This window comes from Etheostoma cragini, chromosome 14, assembly GCF_013103735.1.
Source record: "Etheostoma cragini isolate CJK2018 chromosome 14, CSU_Ecrag_1.0, whole genome shotgun sequence".
NCBI classification, from domain to species: Eukaryota; Metazoa; Chordata; class Actinopteri; order Perciformes; family Percidae; genus Etheostoma; species Etheostoma cragini.
In genome coordinates, this window is record NC_048420.1 from 19,731,567 (window position 1) to 19,749,022 (window position 17,456).

At 39.3% G+C, this 17,456-nt stretch overlaps 3 protein-coding genes across 9 annotated transcripts in view; 2 read left to right on the top strand and 1 right to left on the bottom strand.

The window, feature by feature from the left end:
• The first annotated feature begins 380 nt into the window (after positions 1-380).
• Positions 381-9,159, top strand: LOC117957237 (lamin-A-like). Of its 2 annotated transcripts, none has more exons than XM_034892837.1 (13): positions 381-633; positions 1,110-1,459; positions 3,412-3,568; positions 4,023-4,148; positions 4,292-4,462; positions 4,721-4,846; positions 5,343-5,563; positions 5,664-5,937; positions 6,161-6,268; positions 6,366-6,485; positions 6,635-6,691; positions 8,409-8,606; positions 8,787-9,159. In XM_034892837.1, exons 2-13 carry the CDS (start codon positions 1,122-1,124, stop codon positions 8,820-8,822), a joined length of 1,932 nt encoding a protein of 643 aa, XP_034748728.1. In that variant the 5' UTR covers positions 381-633; positions 1,110-1,121; the 3' UTR covers positions 8,823-9,159. The 2 variants fall into 2 exon arrangements, with proteins under 2 accessions (XP_034748728.1, XP_034748729.1); XM_034892838.1 differs by having other exon boundaries at positions 8,412-8,606.
• Positions 9,160-9,517: 358 nt separating this feature from the next.
• naxe (NAD(P)HX epimerase) lies at positions 9,518-14,981 on the top strand. Of its 3 annotated transcripts, none has more exons than XM_034892844.1 (7): positions 9,518-9,523; positions 11,174-11,364; positions 11,457-11,565; positions 12,349-12,459; positions 13,386-13,496; positions 13,964-14,111; positions 14,722-14,981. In XM_034892844.1, exons 2-7 carry the CDS (start codon positions 11,192-11,194, stop codon positions 14,919-14,921), a joined length of 852 nt encoding a protein of 283 aa, XP_034748735.1. In that variant the 5' UTR covers positions 9,518-9,523; positions 11,174-11,191; the 3' UTR covers positions 14,922-14,981. The 3 variants fall into 3 exon arrangements, with proteins under 3 accessions (XP_034748735.1, XP_034748733.1, XP_034748734.1); XM_034892842.1 differs by lacking the exon at positions 9,518-9,523 and adding an exon at positions 9,941-10,108; XM_034892843.1 differs by lacking the exon at positions 9,518-9,523 and adding an exon at positions 10,012-10,030.
• Positions 14,982-16,005: 1,024 nt separating this feature from the next.
• The window catches only part of scn1bb (sodium channel, voltage-gated, type I, beta b), a 13,604-nt gene continuing 12,153 nt past the window's right edge, over positions 16,006-17,456 (bottom strand). For all 4 annotated transcript variants that reach the window (XR_004659451.1, XM_034892846.1, XM_034892845.1 and 1 more), the window contains one exon: positions 16,006-16,541. The gene's annotated coding sequence lies outside the window, so the exon portion shown is untranslated. The remainder of the gene's footprint in view (positions 16,542-17,456) is intronic.

Sequence of the window (17,456 nt, forward strand, 5' to 3'; positions counted from 1 at the left end):
CCCCAAAATGTGCTGTTTGTTTGTAATGATTGGCTCACTATCACGCTGCTTAGATTTAATTAAGTCAAAAAATCTTTGCAGAAGAAAACCAGCAATACAGTACTGGGGTCTGCTAGCATGTTTATCTCAAGTCAGTATCTCCTCCCGTTCTGTATTTAAGGGTTAAAACTTTATGAAACTTCTTATGTAACTTGTTCATTTGAACTTATTGGAGAAGTTAGAGCACCGTGGCTTGAGTCAAGCACTTTAAATTCCAACTCCACTCTCAGGAAATAGTGCTGCTTGAAATTTTAGGCTATGTATCAAGTGACATTTTGCATTTATTTGACTAGAGGGTGACTCATTCATTCAGATTACACACCCAGTACAGTGGAAGAGAGAGAGAGAGAGAACAAGCACCTACCAATATCAAACTTGAGGCCAACCTCTCTCCTCTCCTCCCATCTCATTCTTTCCTACATGGGCACCCACAGATGGATTTGCAGACAGCACAGTAACTGAGTAACGGAACAGACAGAGGAGGGTTAGAGAACTAAGAGAGAAACTGATCACAAAATAATAGTAAAAACTAACAGGGAAGCCTAGAATATCCTCGGAGCAGAGTTTTATCTTCTTCTGACCAACTTCAAAAAGGTAAATGTTCCTGACAAAGTTGACATCTTTTGTGCAGAGACTTAACTTTGATCTTTGGGTGGAGTCGACAACCCCTCCCATGTCTTTTGATTGATTATACTCTGTCTTTTGTTTGTGTTATGCACTCAAAAAAGTTTGAAGCTTCTGGAAACTGCACACTTTAAAGTGAATTATTTTTTCTTTTAAATTCTAAACTTGTAGATATGACTATGTTTGACTCGTATGGAAGTTCACAGATCCACAATTTTTCTTAAAAGTAAATTTTTTTTTGGTTGTGTTAGTTATGCTTTGCATTGTTTACTGGATTTATTTTATTAACAACAGATGTCAATGTAGATTTGTAGACTGAACTGCAAGGCCATCTTCTTCCATCCTCCAAAGTTGTGTATTTATTGTATTAAGTATAGTCCACATTATAATGCATGAAGAATTATAATTTCAGAATAACTGAGTTGATAATCGTGTGTTTATGAAAGGAAACAAGTGAAATGGCGACACCGAAAAACACTCCCCGAGGTGCCAACACACCACTGTCACCGAACCGTATCACCCGGCTCCAGGAGAAGGATGACCTGTGTAACCTCAACGATCGCCTGGCCGTCTACATCGACAAGGTGCGCTCTCTGGAGACCGAGAACGCCGCCCTGCGTGTGCGCATCACCGAGTCAGAGACCGAGGTGAGCCGGGAGCTGACGGGCCTGAAGGCCGCCTATGAGACCGAGCTGGCCGATGCCCGACAGACTCTGGACTCGGTGGCCAAAGAGCGAGCACGTCTGCAGCTGGAGCTGGCAAAGCTGCGAGAGGACTACAAGGAGCTGAAAGCAAGGTGGGGTTCCTTTAAAGCACCCATATTCATCTATGAGATGTAGTTTCTGCACAGTTAAAGTGAGACTATGTAACTTTTAAAAGACGAAATAACACAATATTCCAGTTGAAATGAAAAGCTGAAAAAAAGCAACTTTACTCAGTTCAATAGTTAAAAGTCAAAGAGGAAAACGGTACACCCGGAATTTTGCTGTTGCATCCTCACGTGGTCTGGTGTGACCTGTATGGTGGCTAATGTTAGCAAACTTTAGATAGATATCCCTATGTAACTGATATTACTGAGTAAGTTGTCTTATGACTCACATCTATACTGCTGTTTAAGCATGTACTACCTTGTCCCATAATTATCACTTGTGGCCAGCCAGTGACATAATCTATCTTTATAATCATAATTAGACTATGTGACCTTCTTGGATTGTATTTACAATAAAACTGTAGAAAGGTTACAGGTAACAAGAGCCAACAGAGTAAAAATGGTGTTGCTTTTCCCAGATTATAAAGGTTTGAGAGTCAAAACACATACATGTCGTTTTCACAGATGAATTGCAGCTTTGCATGCTCGGGCTTGCCACCAGTTTATCTCCACTGACCACCGACAAGCTAAGAAAACAGTCTCTACTCTCCTACAACCGCTATGACTGCAGCTGGTTGGACAAACTTTCAAACTGATCATAACGCCGGCTCGTTAAGAATGCAATCTCGTATTTCACTAAAAATAGTTCACCAAAATGTGTTTCTGAAAGCATTTTAAGAGAGAAATAGGCCAAACAGTTGCTAAATATGTCTTCATTTAAACAAGGTCACTTAAAAAGATTTCCGTAAGCTTTTGAGAGGCGCCCTGCTTCTCCAAAGTCCCCACGACGCACCCAGAATGCATTGCGCAATTGCTCCCATATTAATGAGTGGGAAGCAGGAAAATGACGCCGACAATGGACACGCACTACGACGCACGTTTGTCACGGAAGTAAACGCTGAACGGAGCTGTTTTGAACAGTGTTTTCTCTAGAAGATGGAAAAGTCCCTTCGGGGTGGACTTTGGGCTTTTTCACTTTGTTAACCTATAACATGCACCAAAAAAAATATATAACACAATAACGGAAAGGGAAAAAGCCAAAAAAGTATACTATGAATTATGTAAAGACTCGATTGAACAAGATATTCTGTTTATCTGATGAGAGGAAACAGCTGCCTCAAGGCTTCTGAAATCCCCATGTTGAACAAAATCTTTCTCCATTTGTCCATTAAAGCATGCATGAGAGTTTGTGATTACAGTGGTAATTAACGAAAAACATTTCTGCATGTGATCTACAGCGGCAGAACACAGTTACGCATTAGCTTTTAATAGCTGATGCTTCATTTCCCTGCTGCCAGGGCCACTCCCTAGCTCAGCATACCCTCCTCATTGCTCACTGCAGTTTGACGTTGGACTTCTACTCCGACTCCTTCCCATGCTGCCACATCCAGAGCTCAATGACTAACTCTTTCCCCAGTTTCTCCCCCTTCACTAAAGTAATCATTATGCACACAATACGTGGCAGTGTGTAGAGGGCTCCACTCTTGCCTCCATTATTTTCCCATAAATATTGAGACAACCGCCAACGTGTGTTTGGCAAAGCCAAGCCGTTGCCATGGCAGCGCCTCAGCCAAACACACACGGCTGTGGTCTGTGGCTACCACATACACGGGATTGGATTTTAGGTCCTTGTGGCCCATGAGTCATATGCACCAAGGTCTTTCCCGTTTCTGTCCGGTCTACATCCTTATTCAAAAATAGCTCATATTTTCTTCATTAGACTGCGTAAAGGAAACTGTAGTAATTCAGTTTCCACTTGGTTTTTAACTTACAAAGCAAAATGGATGTCTCCCCTATTCTATGTACTGGAATATCCTCTATAAATTCTGAAAACACATCGAGCAAAGATAAAACATCTGAGACTCTTTTCGTCTTTGCAGGAACAGCAAAAAGGAGTCCGATTTGGCTGGAGCTTTGCTGAGGCTCAAAGACCTGGAGGCTCTGCTGAACTCCAAAGATGCGTCCTTGACCACGGCTCTGGGAGAGAAGCGTAACCTCGAGGTGGAAAACAGGGACCTGAAGGCGCAGAATGCCAAGGTAAACCTAAACCCACGCTCAATTTATAGCTCAATGGAAACACATCTGGGGTCAATCTTTCTGCAGTTATCCTACGAGCTCACCCCCTCTCGGTTTTTCCCTCATTGTCCTCTGTGTTTTCCACTTTGGAATAATAAATGCCAGCTTATCAAAGATCCAGTTACAATCCTATTTTTTGCCTTTACCACTTGCTATTTACTTCTAAGTTTTTCCATTTTAGTTTTGACGGGGCTCACTAAGCCCAGGTCTTAAAATAAAATGTAATATTTAGTATTGATGTGTGTCAGCCTTTCTGTCATGGCTGCTTAAACTCTTACATTTTGATTAAAGAACAGTCTCCTGACTCTCCTGCCCTCTAACTTTATTTATTATATATTTCTGCACTCTACTGCCTGTTTATGTGATTTTTTTGTGGTCTGTTTTGAACTAATAATCTGTTCCTGTCCTTTCTTAGCTGGAAACCAGTTTGGCTGATGCCAGGAAGCAACTGCAGGATGAGATGCTGAGGAGGGTGGATGGAGAGAATCGCATCCAGACCCTGAAAGAGGAGCTGGAGTTTTCGAGGAACCTCCACTCTGAGGTTAGACTGAGAAAAGTTCTTACCATGTATTCATCCTTTCAAAAAGGCGCTTTCACTTTCCCCACTTCTTTCGTTCGGATATTAGTTTTAAAAAACCCACATAAAAAAACCAAAATGTTTTTGTTTTTGTAATCCTCCAACAGGAACTACGGGAGACAAAGCGGCGTTATGAGTCCCGTATGATTGAGTTGGACAACGGCCACCAGCAGGACTTTGAAAGCAAGTTGTCCGAGGCGCTGATGGACATGCGTAGCCAGCACGAACTGCAGGTCAAAATGTTCAAAGAGGAGATTGAGAAGACCTACAATTCCAAGGTAAACCATCAATTTATTGTTATAGGCCCAAAAAAAAAGAAAGAAACTTGTGTGTTACAATGGAAGATAAACATAACAGCAAATGACAAACATCCAACACATAACATAGTATTTTTTACACAGTACATTTTGGTAGGACAGTTTTGATTTGCCTCAGCCATACAGTTTCACAAATAGGTACTAAGCCTAAAAAGTCAGACTGCAGCGTAATTATTGAATGATTTGGTCATTTTCTACCTTGTTGTTTCTCTCTGTCAGCTGGAAAATGCTCGTCAGTCAGCGGACAGGAGCAGCCACCTGGTTGGAGCAGCACATGAGGAGCTCCAGCAGACACGAACCCGCCTGGAGTCCATGTCCTCTCAGCTCAGCCAGCTGCAGAAACAGGTGAGCTGACATGAGCGTCACATTCAGGGTTCTTATCGGGACTTAAGCCTTGTGCTTGTTTGCATAATGCATTGCACCATGAATAGATCAAAAAATTTGACATTTTCCCTTACTTTAAAAAACAACTTTACAGAGATTAAGATACAAAAAACGTATTCTCTATATATAGTTCAATAGTTCGAAGTTTAGTTGTGCTCTTGTTGCACACAATGTAATGTTACATTTTCACATATCAATCCGATTTTCCTGTTATTTCTTTTTTATTTTCTAAGAACAAATAGAAACTCTTCACCCTCTTTTGTTTGAGCTTAAAAACACAGACACAGTATAACACTCATCATGCGGCCAAAATGTCACATAGCCCTCATCTTCAACCCAAAATTATTTCAATTGACACATTGTATTTGTATTGCATGTGGGTACTCATTTCTCTGAATGTTTTACATTTGTCTAATTTTTGATCTGGAAATAACTGTGATTCTTCTGTCTGATCTAGCTGGCGGCCCGCGAGGCAAAGGTAAGGGACCTGGAGGACGCCCTGTCCCGGGAGCGGGACAACACCCGTCGCCTGCTGGGGGAGAAAGACAGAGAAATGGCCGAGATGAGGCAGCAAATGCAACAGCAGCTGGATGAGTACCAGGAACTTCTGGATGTAAAGCTGGCTTTGGATATGGAGATATGCGCTTACAGGAAGCTGCTGGAAGGGGAGGAGCAGAGGTATGTTGGCCCCTCACAATGAGTGCATTCAATAAAATAAGAGTCTTGCAGTAATTTAATTGTGATTCCCGCATCATGTTTTTGATTTTTCTCCCTGCAGGCTGCGTCTCTCCCCCAGCCCCCCGCCCACCAAAATGACAGGAAGTCGTTCCTCTACTTCAGGAGCTCTCTCTCGATCAGTCCACTATAACGCACAGAGCTCTCCTGCCAAGAGGCGCCGACCCAACGACACTGACAGCGAGGCTTCCAGCATTGCAGGTGGAGCTGTGGCCCGCACTCGCATCACCCAGCAGGCCTCAGCCAGCGGACGGGTCACTGTGGACGAGGTGGACCTGGAAGGGAAATATGTCAGACTCAGCAACAAATCAGATGAGGTGAGAAGATAAACAAAATGATGGGATATATTGTAATATAATACAAGCTGAGAAACCCTGTGTGTGGAAACCAATTACTCTTTCTGCTAAAGTTGCACCCGTTGGGGTTGGTCAACACAAGCATTTTGTCCACAGTTTTCTGACATTTTTATTAGAGGCCAGATTTTACTTGGAGGATTTGACACTATAAAAAAGAACTGCCATCTTTTTATCCAACCGTCAGGATCAGAACTTGGGGACCTGGCAGTTGAAGCGGCAGGTGGGATCTGGGGCCCCTATCATCTTCAAGTTCCCGGTGAAATTCGCCTTGAAGGCCGGCCAGAGGGTCACGGTAAGAAACCCCTTTACTTAGCAGAGTCACATATCAGCACAGCAACAAACCCAGTTACAAATACCTCACCCTGCTGTACCTCTACCACGGTTGACAGATCTGGGCCTCTGGTGCTGGTGGAACCCACAACCCTCCCTCTGACCTGGTGTGGAAGACTCAGCCCTCTTGGGGCACTGGAGACCTGTTCCAGACCACCCTGATCAGTGCCAATGGAGAGGTATTTTAAATGTACCAGTCAAACGTATAGTACTTCAGTTAAGCCTAAAATACTATGATTACATTAAGTTTTGTTATGTCCACGGTGCAAACAATGTATATATTAATTAAGGAATATATAAATCAATGCGATGATACTTTGTCCTCCAGGAAATGGCAATGAGGAAGGTTACCCGCACACAGTTTGAAGAAGAAGATGATGACATGGTAAGAGATATTGTTTTGATAACATAGTATGTAATAACACAAAAGTCTGCATGACCAATAAACATTTAGCAACATTCACAAGCTGCCTAATTTTCATAGTAAATAGAGCTGGTGTACCTTGAATTAGACCCACACCTTGAAAACTAAACATTGCTTTTCAGAATTCCAGACATTTTAAATCTGCCGTTTAACACTTCATAAACAATCAATTTAAGTGCAGTACCCTACTGCTAATTTGTTTTTAGCATAACTCACCCACTCAATACCACTTCATTAAATATAATTATATATAATTATTGGTACATTTTATTATTGATTAGTCTGCAGATTATTTTTTTGTATCAACTAATTCATTACTTTGTCTATAAGATGTGTGAACATAGTGAAAAATTACCCTCACAATGTCCATAATACGATTGCCTTAAGAGTAGGGCTGTCAAAAATAGCGCGTTAACGACGTTAATTAGTTGTTTGTTGTTAATTACGCATTTCACGCATGCGCAGTGTGACAAATTATTCAGGTCAGGAAAGTGGTTGGGAGCTAGAGGCAAGATGGAGCAAGGTGAGCAAAGTGGGCCTATTGACGGATTCAAATATAAAAAGAATGATGATGTGCAGTTAACAAGTACAAGGTTATTTGCAAGATTTGTAACAAGGAGTTTCAATTTCACCGGAGCTGTTGTATCATGTCTTGAGGTACCATGTCAACGCCAAACATGCGTTTGCCGGGCCGTCAGGTTCAGCTAGTGGTTTGCGCCAGACAACGCTGAATGTTCGCAGGCCATTAACAAAATCAACCTCAGATAATTTGACCAACACAATAGCAAAATGGATTGCAAAGGATTGTAGACCCATTAGCATTGTAGAAGACTCAGGTTTCCTTGATATTTTGCAAGTGGCGTCTCAAGACTCATCCTATAAGCCACCGTCAAGAGCCACAGTTATGACGAAAATCCATGAGCTCTATGAAAACGAAAAAGGAAAGAGGTCTTGGCTCAAGTAAATCATATCGCCCTGACAGGAGACCATTGGACATCAGTGAGTAACAACAATTACCTCGGGGCAACGGCACATTTCTTCTTTTGCGCTGACTATATTAAAAACTGAGGAGCGTCATTTTGCGCAGGCGTGTAAAGAACAGTTCCTTTCTTTTGCACGTAAGTGGGACATCGAGGGCAAGATGACAACCATTGGGACTGAAAGTGCACATAATATGAAAATTATGTATCTGTGTCCTGTTATTTATCTTTTGGTATGCATTTCAGAAAAAAAATGGTTAGGATTCAGGTGTAATTGCAAATGGTGATTAATCCTGATTAATCCACTGAAAATTCTGATTAATTTGATTAAAAATTGTAATCATTCGACAGCCCTACTTAAGAGACATATTCCCTTTAATTATTTGGTAACAGCAAAGCTACACTTTAAGAAGCAACAACCAGGGAATATTTAGCACTTTTGCTTAAAAAATGACTCAAATGAATAATCAATTATTAAAATAGTGTTTGATATAATTTTCTGTTGATCAACTAATTGTTTCATCAAGTTTAGCACTCAATTCTGCATTCCCCTTCCAAAAATGGGCCTTCAGAGTTCTCCCCACAACATTGTGGATTACAACAACCAAACAATCATGCGTGAGATGTATTACCCAGTTTCCCAGTGTGTTCATATTAAATGCTCTGACATTAAAACTGAATCTGTCTCTTTTCCTCAGCAGGTGGCTCACAGCACCTGTGGGGACAGTGAGTACAACCTGCGGAGCCGGACAGTGGTCTGCGGCTCCTGCGGACTTCCTTCAGACAAATCCAGCAACTGCTCCATGACCTCAGCCTCCCGCTCCTTCCGCAGCGGAGGCATCTCTGAGGGTCTACTGCCGCACTCCTACGTGTTCAGCGCCAGCACTCCTCGCAAGGTGGGCACTGCAACACTTACAGCTGTTGTATGACAACACTTTTAAAACTTTTAAAAAGTTCAGCTCCTCTTGGAGGATGAAGCAAGAGTGTTTTTCTGTGTTTAAAGATCGAAGTGCCAAATGGATTTTTTTAATTGATGTATACGTGGTGATTGTAACGTTGTCAATCTTTTCTCTAAGACTGGAGCCAGAATGGAGAACTGTCCAATTATGTGAGCCGCTGGATCCACGCTGAAACACTTCAACTCTATTAGTTTTCAGTTATTATTCCTGTAGTTACCAGTAGTTATTCATTTCAGTTCATGTACTTTTTAATAATCTTTAAGATAATGTATGCATAAAACATTACACCACTTTTTTAATGTACATAGGCATGCTTATGAAATACTTTCTTAGGGTCACTTTTATTTTTATTAAGGGATGGAAATATAAATACATGTTTTTGAAATAGAAATCGCTTCTAAGTAATCCGACTCCAACCTTGCTACAGGTCTACAGAATATGGTGTATCCTATTTTTGTTGTTTCTCATATCAATAAACATTTTTTCAGAATGTGTCTTGTTCAACAATAATGTATAGTATAGTTATATATAACATGAACAGTATAGTTCATGTTATATTACAGTAACGGGCAGGCTTTGTAATTGTGTGTTCAATTTCTTTAACGGAATGGTCCTTTGCCTTTTAAAAATCAAAAACTACAAAAAGGGAATTTTAAATTCTTTTAACCGTGCTGGAGGCTATGTTTAAACCATTAACATTTAAAACATCAACAGTAGGAAAAATGTTTACTTCAGATTATTGCATCCATACACCAACTTCATTCAAAGTAAGAGAAATACAAGTTGAATATTTTCCATTAATCAGGTGCCTATCACAATAGATAATATGTATAGTGATAAGGTATTATTGTTCTGTGCAGTAATAAAGCACAGTTTCTTCTGTACTGTACTCAAGTACCATTTTAAGGTAAGTAGCAGCTTTCTACTGTTACTCCATTTTCTGCATTAATCTTCCAGCTATAGTTAATTTACAGATTAAGATAAAAAAAATCATTAATTTGATGCTTAAATGCTCAACAATAATGCGACTCCAACAATATGAAATTTAATATACCCCTCTAAAGGGCCATTCTGTGTAATGAGTACCTTTTTTTTGATACATTTTAATTGCATTTTGCAACGACAAAAAAAATCTTTTGTATTTTTACTCAAATAACATGTACTCAGGATATTTAACTCTACATGGACTATCTTTATAGGGAAGTATTAGTTGGTACAGCACACTCTTCCAGAGGCCGGACTTTTATTTTGAAATTAGAGCATTGTTTAAAATGTTTTAACCCGGAAGTGGAGGACACTATTGAGCAGCTAGTTAGTGCTGTCGCTCGAGTACTAACTCTTTCTTTCTATATTATTGAGCTGGAAGATGTGTCACTGCAGTGCTTGAAAATGAAAACTTGCATGTGAAATTGTTTTAAAGAAAGGCTTGCTAACATTTGGTGAGTGTCATTGATAATTTGTTACGAAGTCAAGAAAGGTCAGGCTAGGGCAGAATGTTGGTTAGCAACAACTTGTCCTGTAATTAGACCAAATTTAAATCAGTACAACTTAATCTTTCTGCGTTTTAAGTCTATCGTCTAACTGTTTAATAAACTTTCTTTACTGGCATGTACATCAATGGTTAACTAACGTTAGCTACCGGTATTTGCCTTTAGCTAAAGTTGCTAATTAGTTAAGTTTATACAGGTGTGTGCAACTGACAACATCAGGACAATCCCCTCAAATAATATCAATATGGCGTGCGTTGATCAACTATTATGTGTTCAGTCAAGTTTAGGTTATAAAATAGAGCTGCATGTTAAAAAGTATAACTAGTTTTCTCAGTGTTGTGTCTTTGTAGCAGATTTTAATCAGTAGATTCCTTTTTTATGTTAAAATTAAATAACATAATTGTTAATGTTCATGTCTTCTTAATTGTTGTTTGGATATTGAAAGGATTTGGATACAGTTGATTGACAAATATTTCAATAATTAGTTTTGACATATATTGTGTTCAATCTTCAGCAATATTACAACATTATTGAAAATGTTATATTTTGGATTTTGGACAAACTGGAACCAGCAAATGTTTGGTGTTTTTCTTAACAAATAAACTAATTTAGACCAGCCAATTTGACAATTGGGCTCTGTGAAAATATAATGGATTGTTTTTAATTATTATCTGACACTTCATAAGTCATAAAATAAATTAAAAAAAATAATCAAAAGATTAATAGAGAATGAGCTTAAAGTGCCCAATCTGGTATGATCATTTCAGTGCACTTTTATTTTGTTTAACTGTACCCTAGTTACCAAGTTCAGTCCTTTGTATTAAAATGCAATTCATTTCGGCAACAAGACAGGAGCTGCAGGGATGGTTGACACACATACCCTTTAGGGACTGTGATCATGCGGGAGGATGGAGGCAGCAAAGAAAAAATGCAAGCAAAAATAGGCTGAGCAGCAGAGCTTTCCCTAGTGGGGAAAAAGTACAAGGTAGATGTCTGTGGTCTCTTCTGTTCAAGGAGTTTGGATCCATCTGGATGTTGAGTGTGCGGACTCTGTTTGGAATCGGCTTCTTGGTCACCTCAAGGGCCACGTCGATCCTTGCTCAGACAGGGACGTGTCCGCTGCCCGCTGCAGCTAACAACCACAAGAAGGACTGTTTTAGTAGCAGACCAGCCTCCACCATGGCCCAGACAATCAAATATCTTGGGTAGAGTGTTATATTTTGCACACAGAGCAGTAAAAGAATTTACCGTGCGTGCTTGCGCAAACTGTCCCAACTGACTTATAGATGCTCCGCAGGCAGGAGGAGGCGCAGCACATTGACGAGGAGCTCTTCACTGAGTACGGCTTCAGTGTGGACCAGCTGATGGAGCTGGCTGGACTCAGCTGTGCCACAGCCATTGGCAAGGTGAGATGTCAGTCAAGGCTTTTATTTTCAAATAAAAATGACTGTATTAATCTGGCACTGCAACTTTTAATAAGTTAATTGATTACTTGACAGACAAAAACTATTTTGATACTTGAAGACAGACAGACATTTTTTTAGAAGATGTGATGCTTTGATGCTTTTCTTTGTCATACATGATAGTAAACTGAATATCTTTGGGTTTTGGACTGTTGGTCAGACCAAACAAGACATTTGAAGACATTAACTTGGACGGTGGAATATTATAATGGACATTTTTCACCTGTTTCTATCATTTAATGCACAAATAGAGAAAATAATCACCAGATTCAATGATATTGAAAAAAGTCTTTGTTGCAGCCCACTAAGCAATGTGCTGCTAAGTGGCCAGTTTAAGTCAGGAGTCTGGATAATGGATAGATGATAGATAGATTTGTATTGATCCCATCATGGGAAATTACAGTGTTACAGCAGCAAAATATTAGACACACAGCACACGTACAGAATATACTTGAAATATTAGGATACAATATACATGAAATAATAAATAGGATACAATACAAGAACAAATATTTAAATAAATACAAGTTGGGAATAAAAATGTACAACTACTTAACTAGTATTGATAAAAATGTAAATTAACCTATTGTGTAAGTTGTAATTAGTGCAATTGTGATGTCTGTGAGTCTTATCTCTCTAGCTGTAGGGAAAATCCTCTTTTCCTTGTCAAATGGCAGTGGTGGAGCAGTGCTGTGTAGATTTAGTTCTGCCTGTTTTTTCCTGCAGGCGTATCCACTGACTTCCCTGGTCAAGGCCAGACCTTCTCTGCTGGTGATTTGTGGACCAGGTAACAACGGAGGCGATGGCCTGGTCTGTGCCCGACACCTCAAACTCTTTGTGAGTGTCCTTTGCTTGTGTGGCAGTAAGAAACTGTACTCTGCAGCAGCTGTGGAAAACTTTACATGAGTATTTCCTATTTAATGTTTTTTTTTTTTTTTAATTCTTATTCCACTATTTTTAACAGCTATAGCTAGTTATTTTACTTTGCAGATATGTTTTCATCATGAGCTTCTAAAACATGCGTTCAGTGAAAAGAAAGCCCCATTACGTAACTTTCTTCTGAAATTAAGTCCTTGGAACTTAGTTGGAATATTTCAACCTGTTTTCACCAATAATCTGCTTGTGGTTCTAAAATCTACTATTTCTTAATTATGGTGCAGCTATAGTGCCTTTATTATTTCTGCTTTCAAGACAGACATGTTTCAAGAACAAATTTGAAGTAAGTTGTTTTAATTTAAAACTGATTGATATATTGAACTGAAAAATAACGTTTGGCGGACTCAATTACTCCAGAAATGTGAACTACACGATTACGATTTTTAATTAAATTTTCCTAGGCTCTATTAGAAGTACTTTTACTTTGTACTTTTACTCAATTAAGACTTTGAATGCAGGAATTATACTGGTAATGGAGTATTTTTTACAATGAGATATTACTTCTTTTACTGAAGTAAAGGATCTTAGAGGAAAATTCATCCAACCTTGCAGCACAGCACGCTATATGACTGCTCCATTAGGGTATTTGGCTGGATTCTGACTTCAAGCAGGTAAGTAGTGCATACAGAAGACCGTTTAAGGACAGTCTTTGCTAAATAAATCCTCAGTGGCCAATTTGAATCAATCTGAAGGCGTTCTTTACCCTTTTACTTTCATCAAACCGGTCTGTGGAGAGTGGAGATTAACTTTGCTTGAATAAACTTGTGGCTGTTTCACTTTTCAAACTATGAAGAATGTTTCCTTCCACTTTGTGTGTCCTCTTGCAGGGTTACGAACCTACCATCTTGTACCCGAAGAGGCCAAACAAACCTCTGTTCCAGGGCCTGACCACACAGTGCCAGAAAATGGAGATCCCCTTCCTGACTGAGATGCCTGAGGTTTGGTGCTAATCAATAATGCAGCAGTGTTATCCACAGTGGGGAAGACAATGCTATTGTGTATTCTGTTCATGAGTGTGCATTTTACTTACTTACGTACAAGCTACGGACGTATTGTATTACACATCATTAGGTCTTGCTAAGTGAGGCTGCAGTTTAGATTAGATGAAGCCTAAATGATCTCTGTGGTGGAATTAGACCCAAAGTTTTGATTACAACAGACGTCCCAGCCAATAATATGCTCAGTAACTGATGCAGAGTAAGTTCGGATAATTTCAAATTGCAGATCTGAAACTTCTAACAACTGCACCGTGGGTCAGAGAGAAACATATGTTCAATTGCTGTCTGGCACATTTGCAGAATTGACAATAAAGTTGACTTGACTTTCACTTGTTGAGGGTTTTAACACGCTAACTTTGTAAAACATTGATGTTGAAAAACACTTGAATGAAAAATTGATTTTTCAGGCTAAGGTGATTGACGAGGCTTACAACCTGGTGATTGATGCCATCTTTGGCTTCAGCTTTAAGGGGGCTGTGCGAGAGCCTTTTGGTTCCATCCTAGACGTGCTGAAGAAGACGACTGCCCCCATAGCCAGCATCGACATCCCATCAGGTCAGTCCTCGCATGCTCTGCACTTCTTAAGGAGAAGAATCAGGATTTTCACTAAAGAAAAAAATACTTTCTAGTGAATTTGAATCTTCTGAAATGTGCTGCTAACACATTTCTACTCAATACTTTGTTTTATGCCACTGCTTTGCTTGCCAGTTTTATGAATACAAGCCTCGTAATGAGTAGTTGACTGAGAAAAAAACGTTGAGAGTGTAAACCTGTTGCAGTAATGCATAAAAACATGCTTAGAATTCTTGAAGTAAGATGTTGAAATGTCCCTTTTTGTATGTATCACTTATTTGGTGAGCAGAATCGTTCAATATCAGATTTTATGTGATTGGTTCCCTTCATCTGTGTGACCAGAATATTTTGAGAATCAATCACTGAAATTGAATGAAATTGTCTGTTTATGCTCCCAAAAGGAAGAATCCTATTGTTTTTTGGTGATCCTTTGACTTTTTCTGGAGCGCCATCATTAGACCAAACCTTCTGTAACAAAAACATCATAAAAACTAATGACCTGACTGTCACGACTTTTACTGTGCATATTCACCAACAAGAAGAAAAGGAAGCTTGGATTATATTGTGACACATCTGTTTTTGTTTTTTAAAGGTTGGGATGTAGAGAAGGGCAGTGCAGATGGCCTTCAGCCTGACACGCTCATCTCTCTCACTGCTCCCAAGAAGTCTGCCTCCTTGTTCCGAGGACGATACCACTTCCTGGGAGGCCGGTTTGTGCCACCGGGCCTAGAGAGGAAGTACCAGCTCAACCTGCCTCAGTATCCTGGCCTGGACTGTGTGTTACAACTGTAGGGGATGTACTGAAGGTTTGATGAGAGGAAGGGTGTTGTCTGTAAAGGAATAGTTTTATCATTAAGACTGCAAACACGTGTGAAACGGCTCGTCTGGCTCTGTCCAAAGTTGTTAGATATTCATACTTAACACTTAACACTTCTAAAGCTCAGAAATTAAAACGTACCTTGTTTGTTTCATTCATAAACAAACAGAAATGTAAAAGTGACAGGTTGTAGTTGTACAGGGAATGAAAGCATGCATCAGTGTCTCTGTGGAACCATTTCCACGTCTCAACTCCAGCTCTGTACCTAAACAGCTGACAGTGTATCAATCTTCACATCTAATCTTTCAAAATAAATCAAACAAGTACAATATGTTTCCATACACACTATTTTTTTTAGATCTTGTAATTCGATTGCTTGTCATTAAATCAAATAAGATGATATAATAGAGCTTTATTCACACTCATTTCCTGTGAAAGAACAAAGCTTTAACGTGGTGGTTGCTTTAGCTACATACAAATAAAACAGTTGAAGTGGTCTGCGTTGTTATTTCTGTAACAACAGCCATCCATTTCAACTCTGAAATATTTATCAGGCAAATCAGAAGATTAGTCCATCATGTATACTTTTTCAGTTTTAATGAGTACATCTTAAGACTAGCAACTGGAAAGACAGTCTATCCAGATACATTACATTCTATATTTACACACACACACACACACAGCGGAAGTTACATTTGTCTCTGCAGTTTCTTAAAGTCACAGTGAGACATTGCAAAGCAGAGACAGGTGTGGTTACAATTTTTCAAAACTTTAATCAGACACTGTTTGTTGCAATATAATATAATAGTGAGATTGCCGTGCAGTTAATGTTTGCTTCTGAGACAGACAGGTGTTCTATATCCTGACTGACTGGCACAAAACCAAAGTTTTCCTATGCCCTGGTTACAGACTGACAGGCTGAGGTTGTACAGGCAAGGCAAAATTATTTCTATAGCACCTTTAGGCAGCGAGGCAATTTAAAGTGCTTTAAATAACGTAACGAAAACAAATCGGTCAAAAAAATAAAATACTAATGTGTAAGACATGAATACGTTTTTGATTAATAAGTTGTAGAGACCAGTTCGGGAGGAGAGATGTCCGAAGAGGTTAGTAATACAGGAGAGAAGCAATCAGAGTTTGTAGACAACCTTTCACAATGCTCATTTTTCTTTTTGTGTCTTTCAATTGAATAAAAGACTTTCCACTCATTTCATAATTTTAGTCGTCTCTAAAATAGTGTTAAAATCTTGTCTTTTCTCAAGAACCCAATCTTGTGTCTTGTCTCATGAGCCAAGTGTCTCGTCAAACCCCTAGTGACTACATTTACTTAAAGAAATCCTGTACGTTAAAAATACGACAATATGGCTCTTTAATGCATAATGTTTCTCAAATAAGTGCATAAGCAGAACGTGCTTTTTAGGCGCAGATTACTATATACAGTGCTGGTACCATGCTCTCTTTGTATTTAATATCCATGTGTGATCTTTGTCAGCAAAAAGGTCAAATGGAGGCTTGAGATGAAGAGGAGTTTTACCTCCAAGTTTTCTACATGCAGATTAGAGGGTGGAAGGATGTTTTTAGTCCAGGAGAGGAGCCTGCAGATAAAGACAACATGTATTAATGGATTCAAAACCACTGTGTTTATCGAAAATACTCGACTATCTAAAATCCACACTTCATTATTTAGTTACACTTAAACTAATGCAGCCAAACAACAAATCTTAATAAAATCCCTCCATCATAAAGATCATAATGTTCAGTTTGTGTTTGAACTGATTTAGACAGGTGTTGATTCAACTTTATAATAATTTTTGGCTGTTGTTGTTGGCTTGTATTTTGTTATGAGAGATGTTTCTAATAGACAAATTTAAAAAGCTAAACATGAAAACCATAAAGGTACAAAATAATGCAGGGCAGTTGTATTTCACATTTGTTGTAGCAAGGTATCTTAAGGCTGGGCATTGCTTTTTTGATACCAGCTCAGATACAAGATTGGTTGATGTGCCTCGGGAAAGGGAAGTTTGGGGTCCCCTACTGGAGCTGCTGCCCCGGATAAGCGGTTGAAGATGGATGGATGGATGGATACAAGAGTCCCTAGACTCTTGTATCTGAGCTGGTACCTCTAGGCCCTGACACTTTATTTTCCATATCTTTCAGAAATATACCAGAAAACCCATTCTTTATAAGAAGCCATTCTCAAATGTTGAACGTTGTCTTAACACAAAAAGCTGCATGATAACTTTGCCTAAAATCTTTTACAGGAGCCACCTGGTCAAAATGGGAATATAGTAGTTAGAGGAATACTTTGACATTTTGGAAAAATTACATTAACTACAGTAACTCTCGGCAAATATACTTATTTGAAAACTGTAAAACTGATCAAATAACTAGACTCAGATGAATCTGGGCGAGTATTGAATGCCAGCTTTTACACCTTGACCGTTTTCATACCCAGTGATACTACATGGACATAGTTTAGTTGGGACCAAACAAACGTATACCCAGCCCTG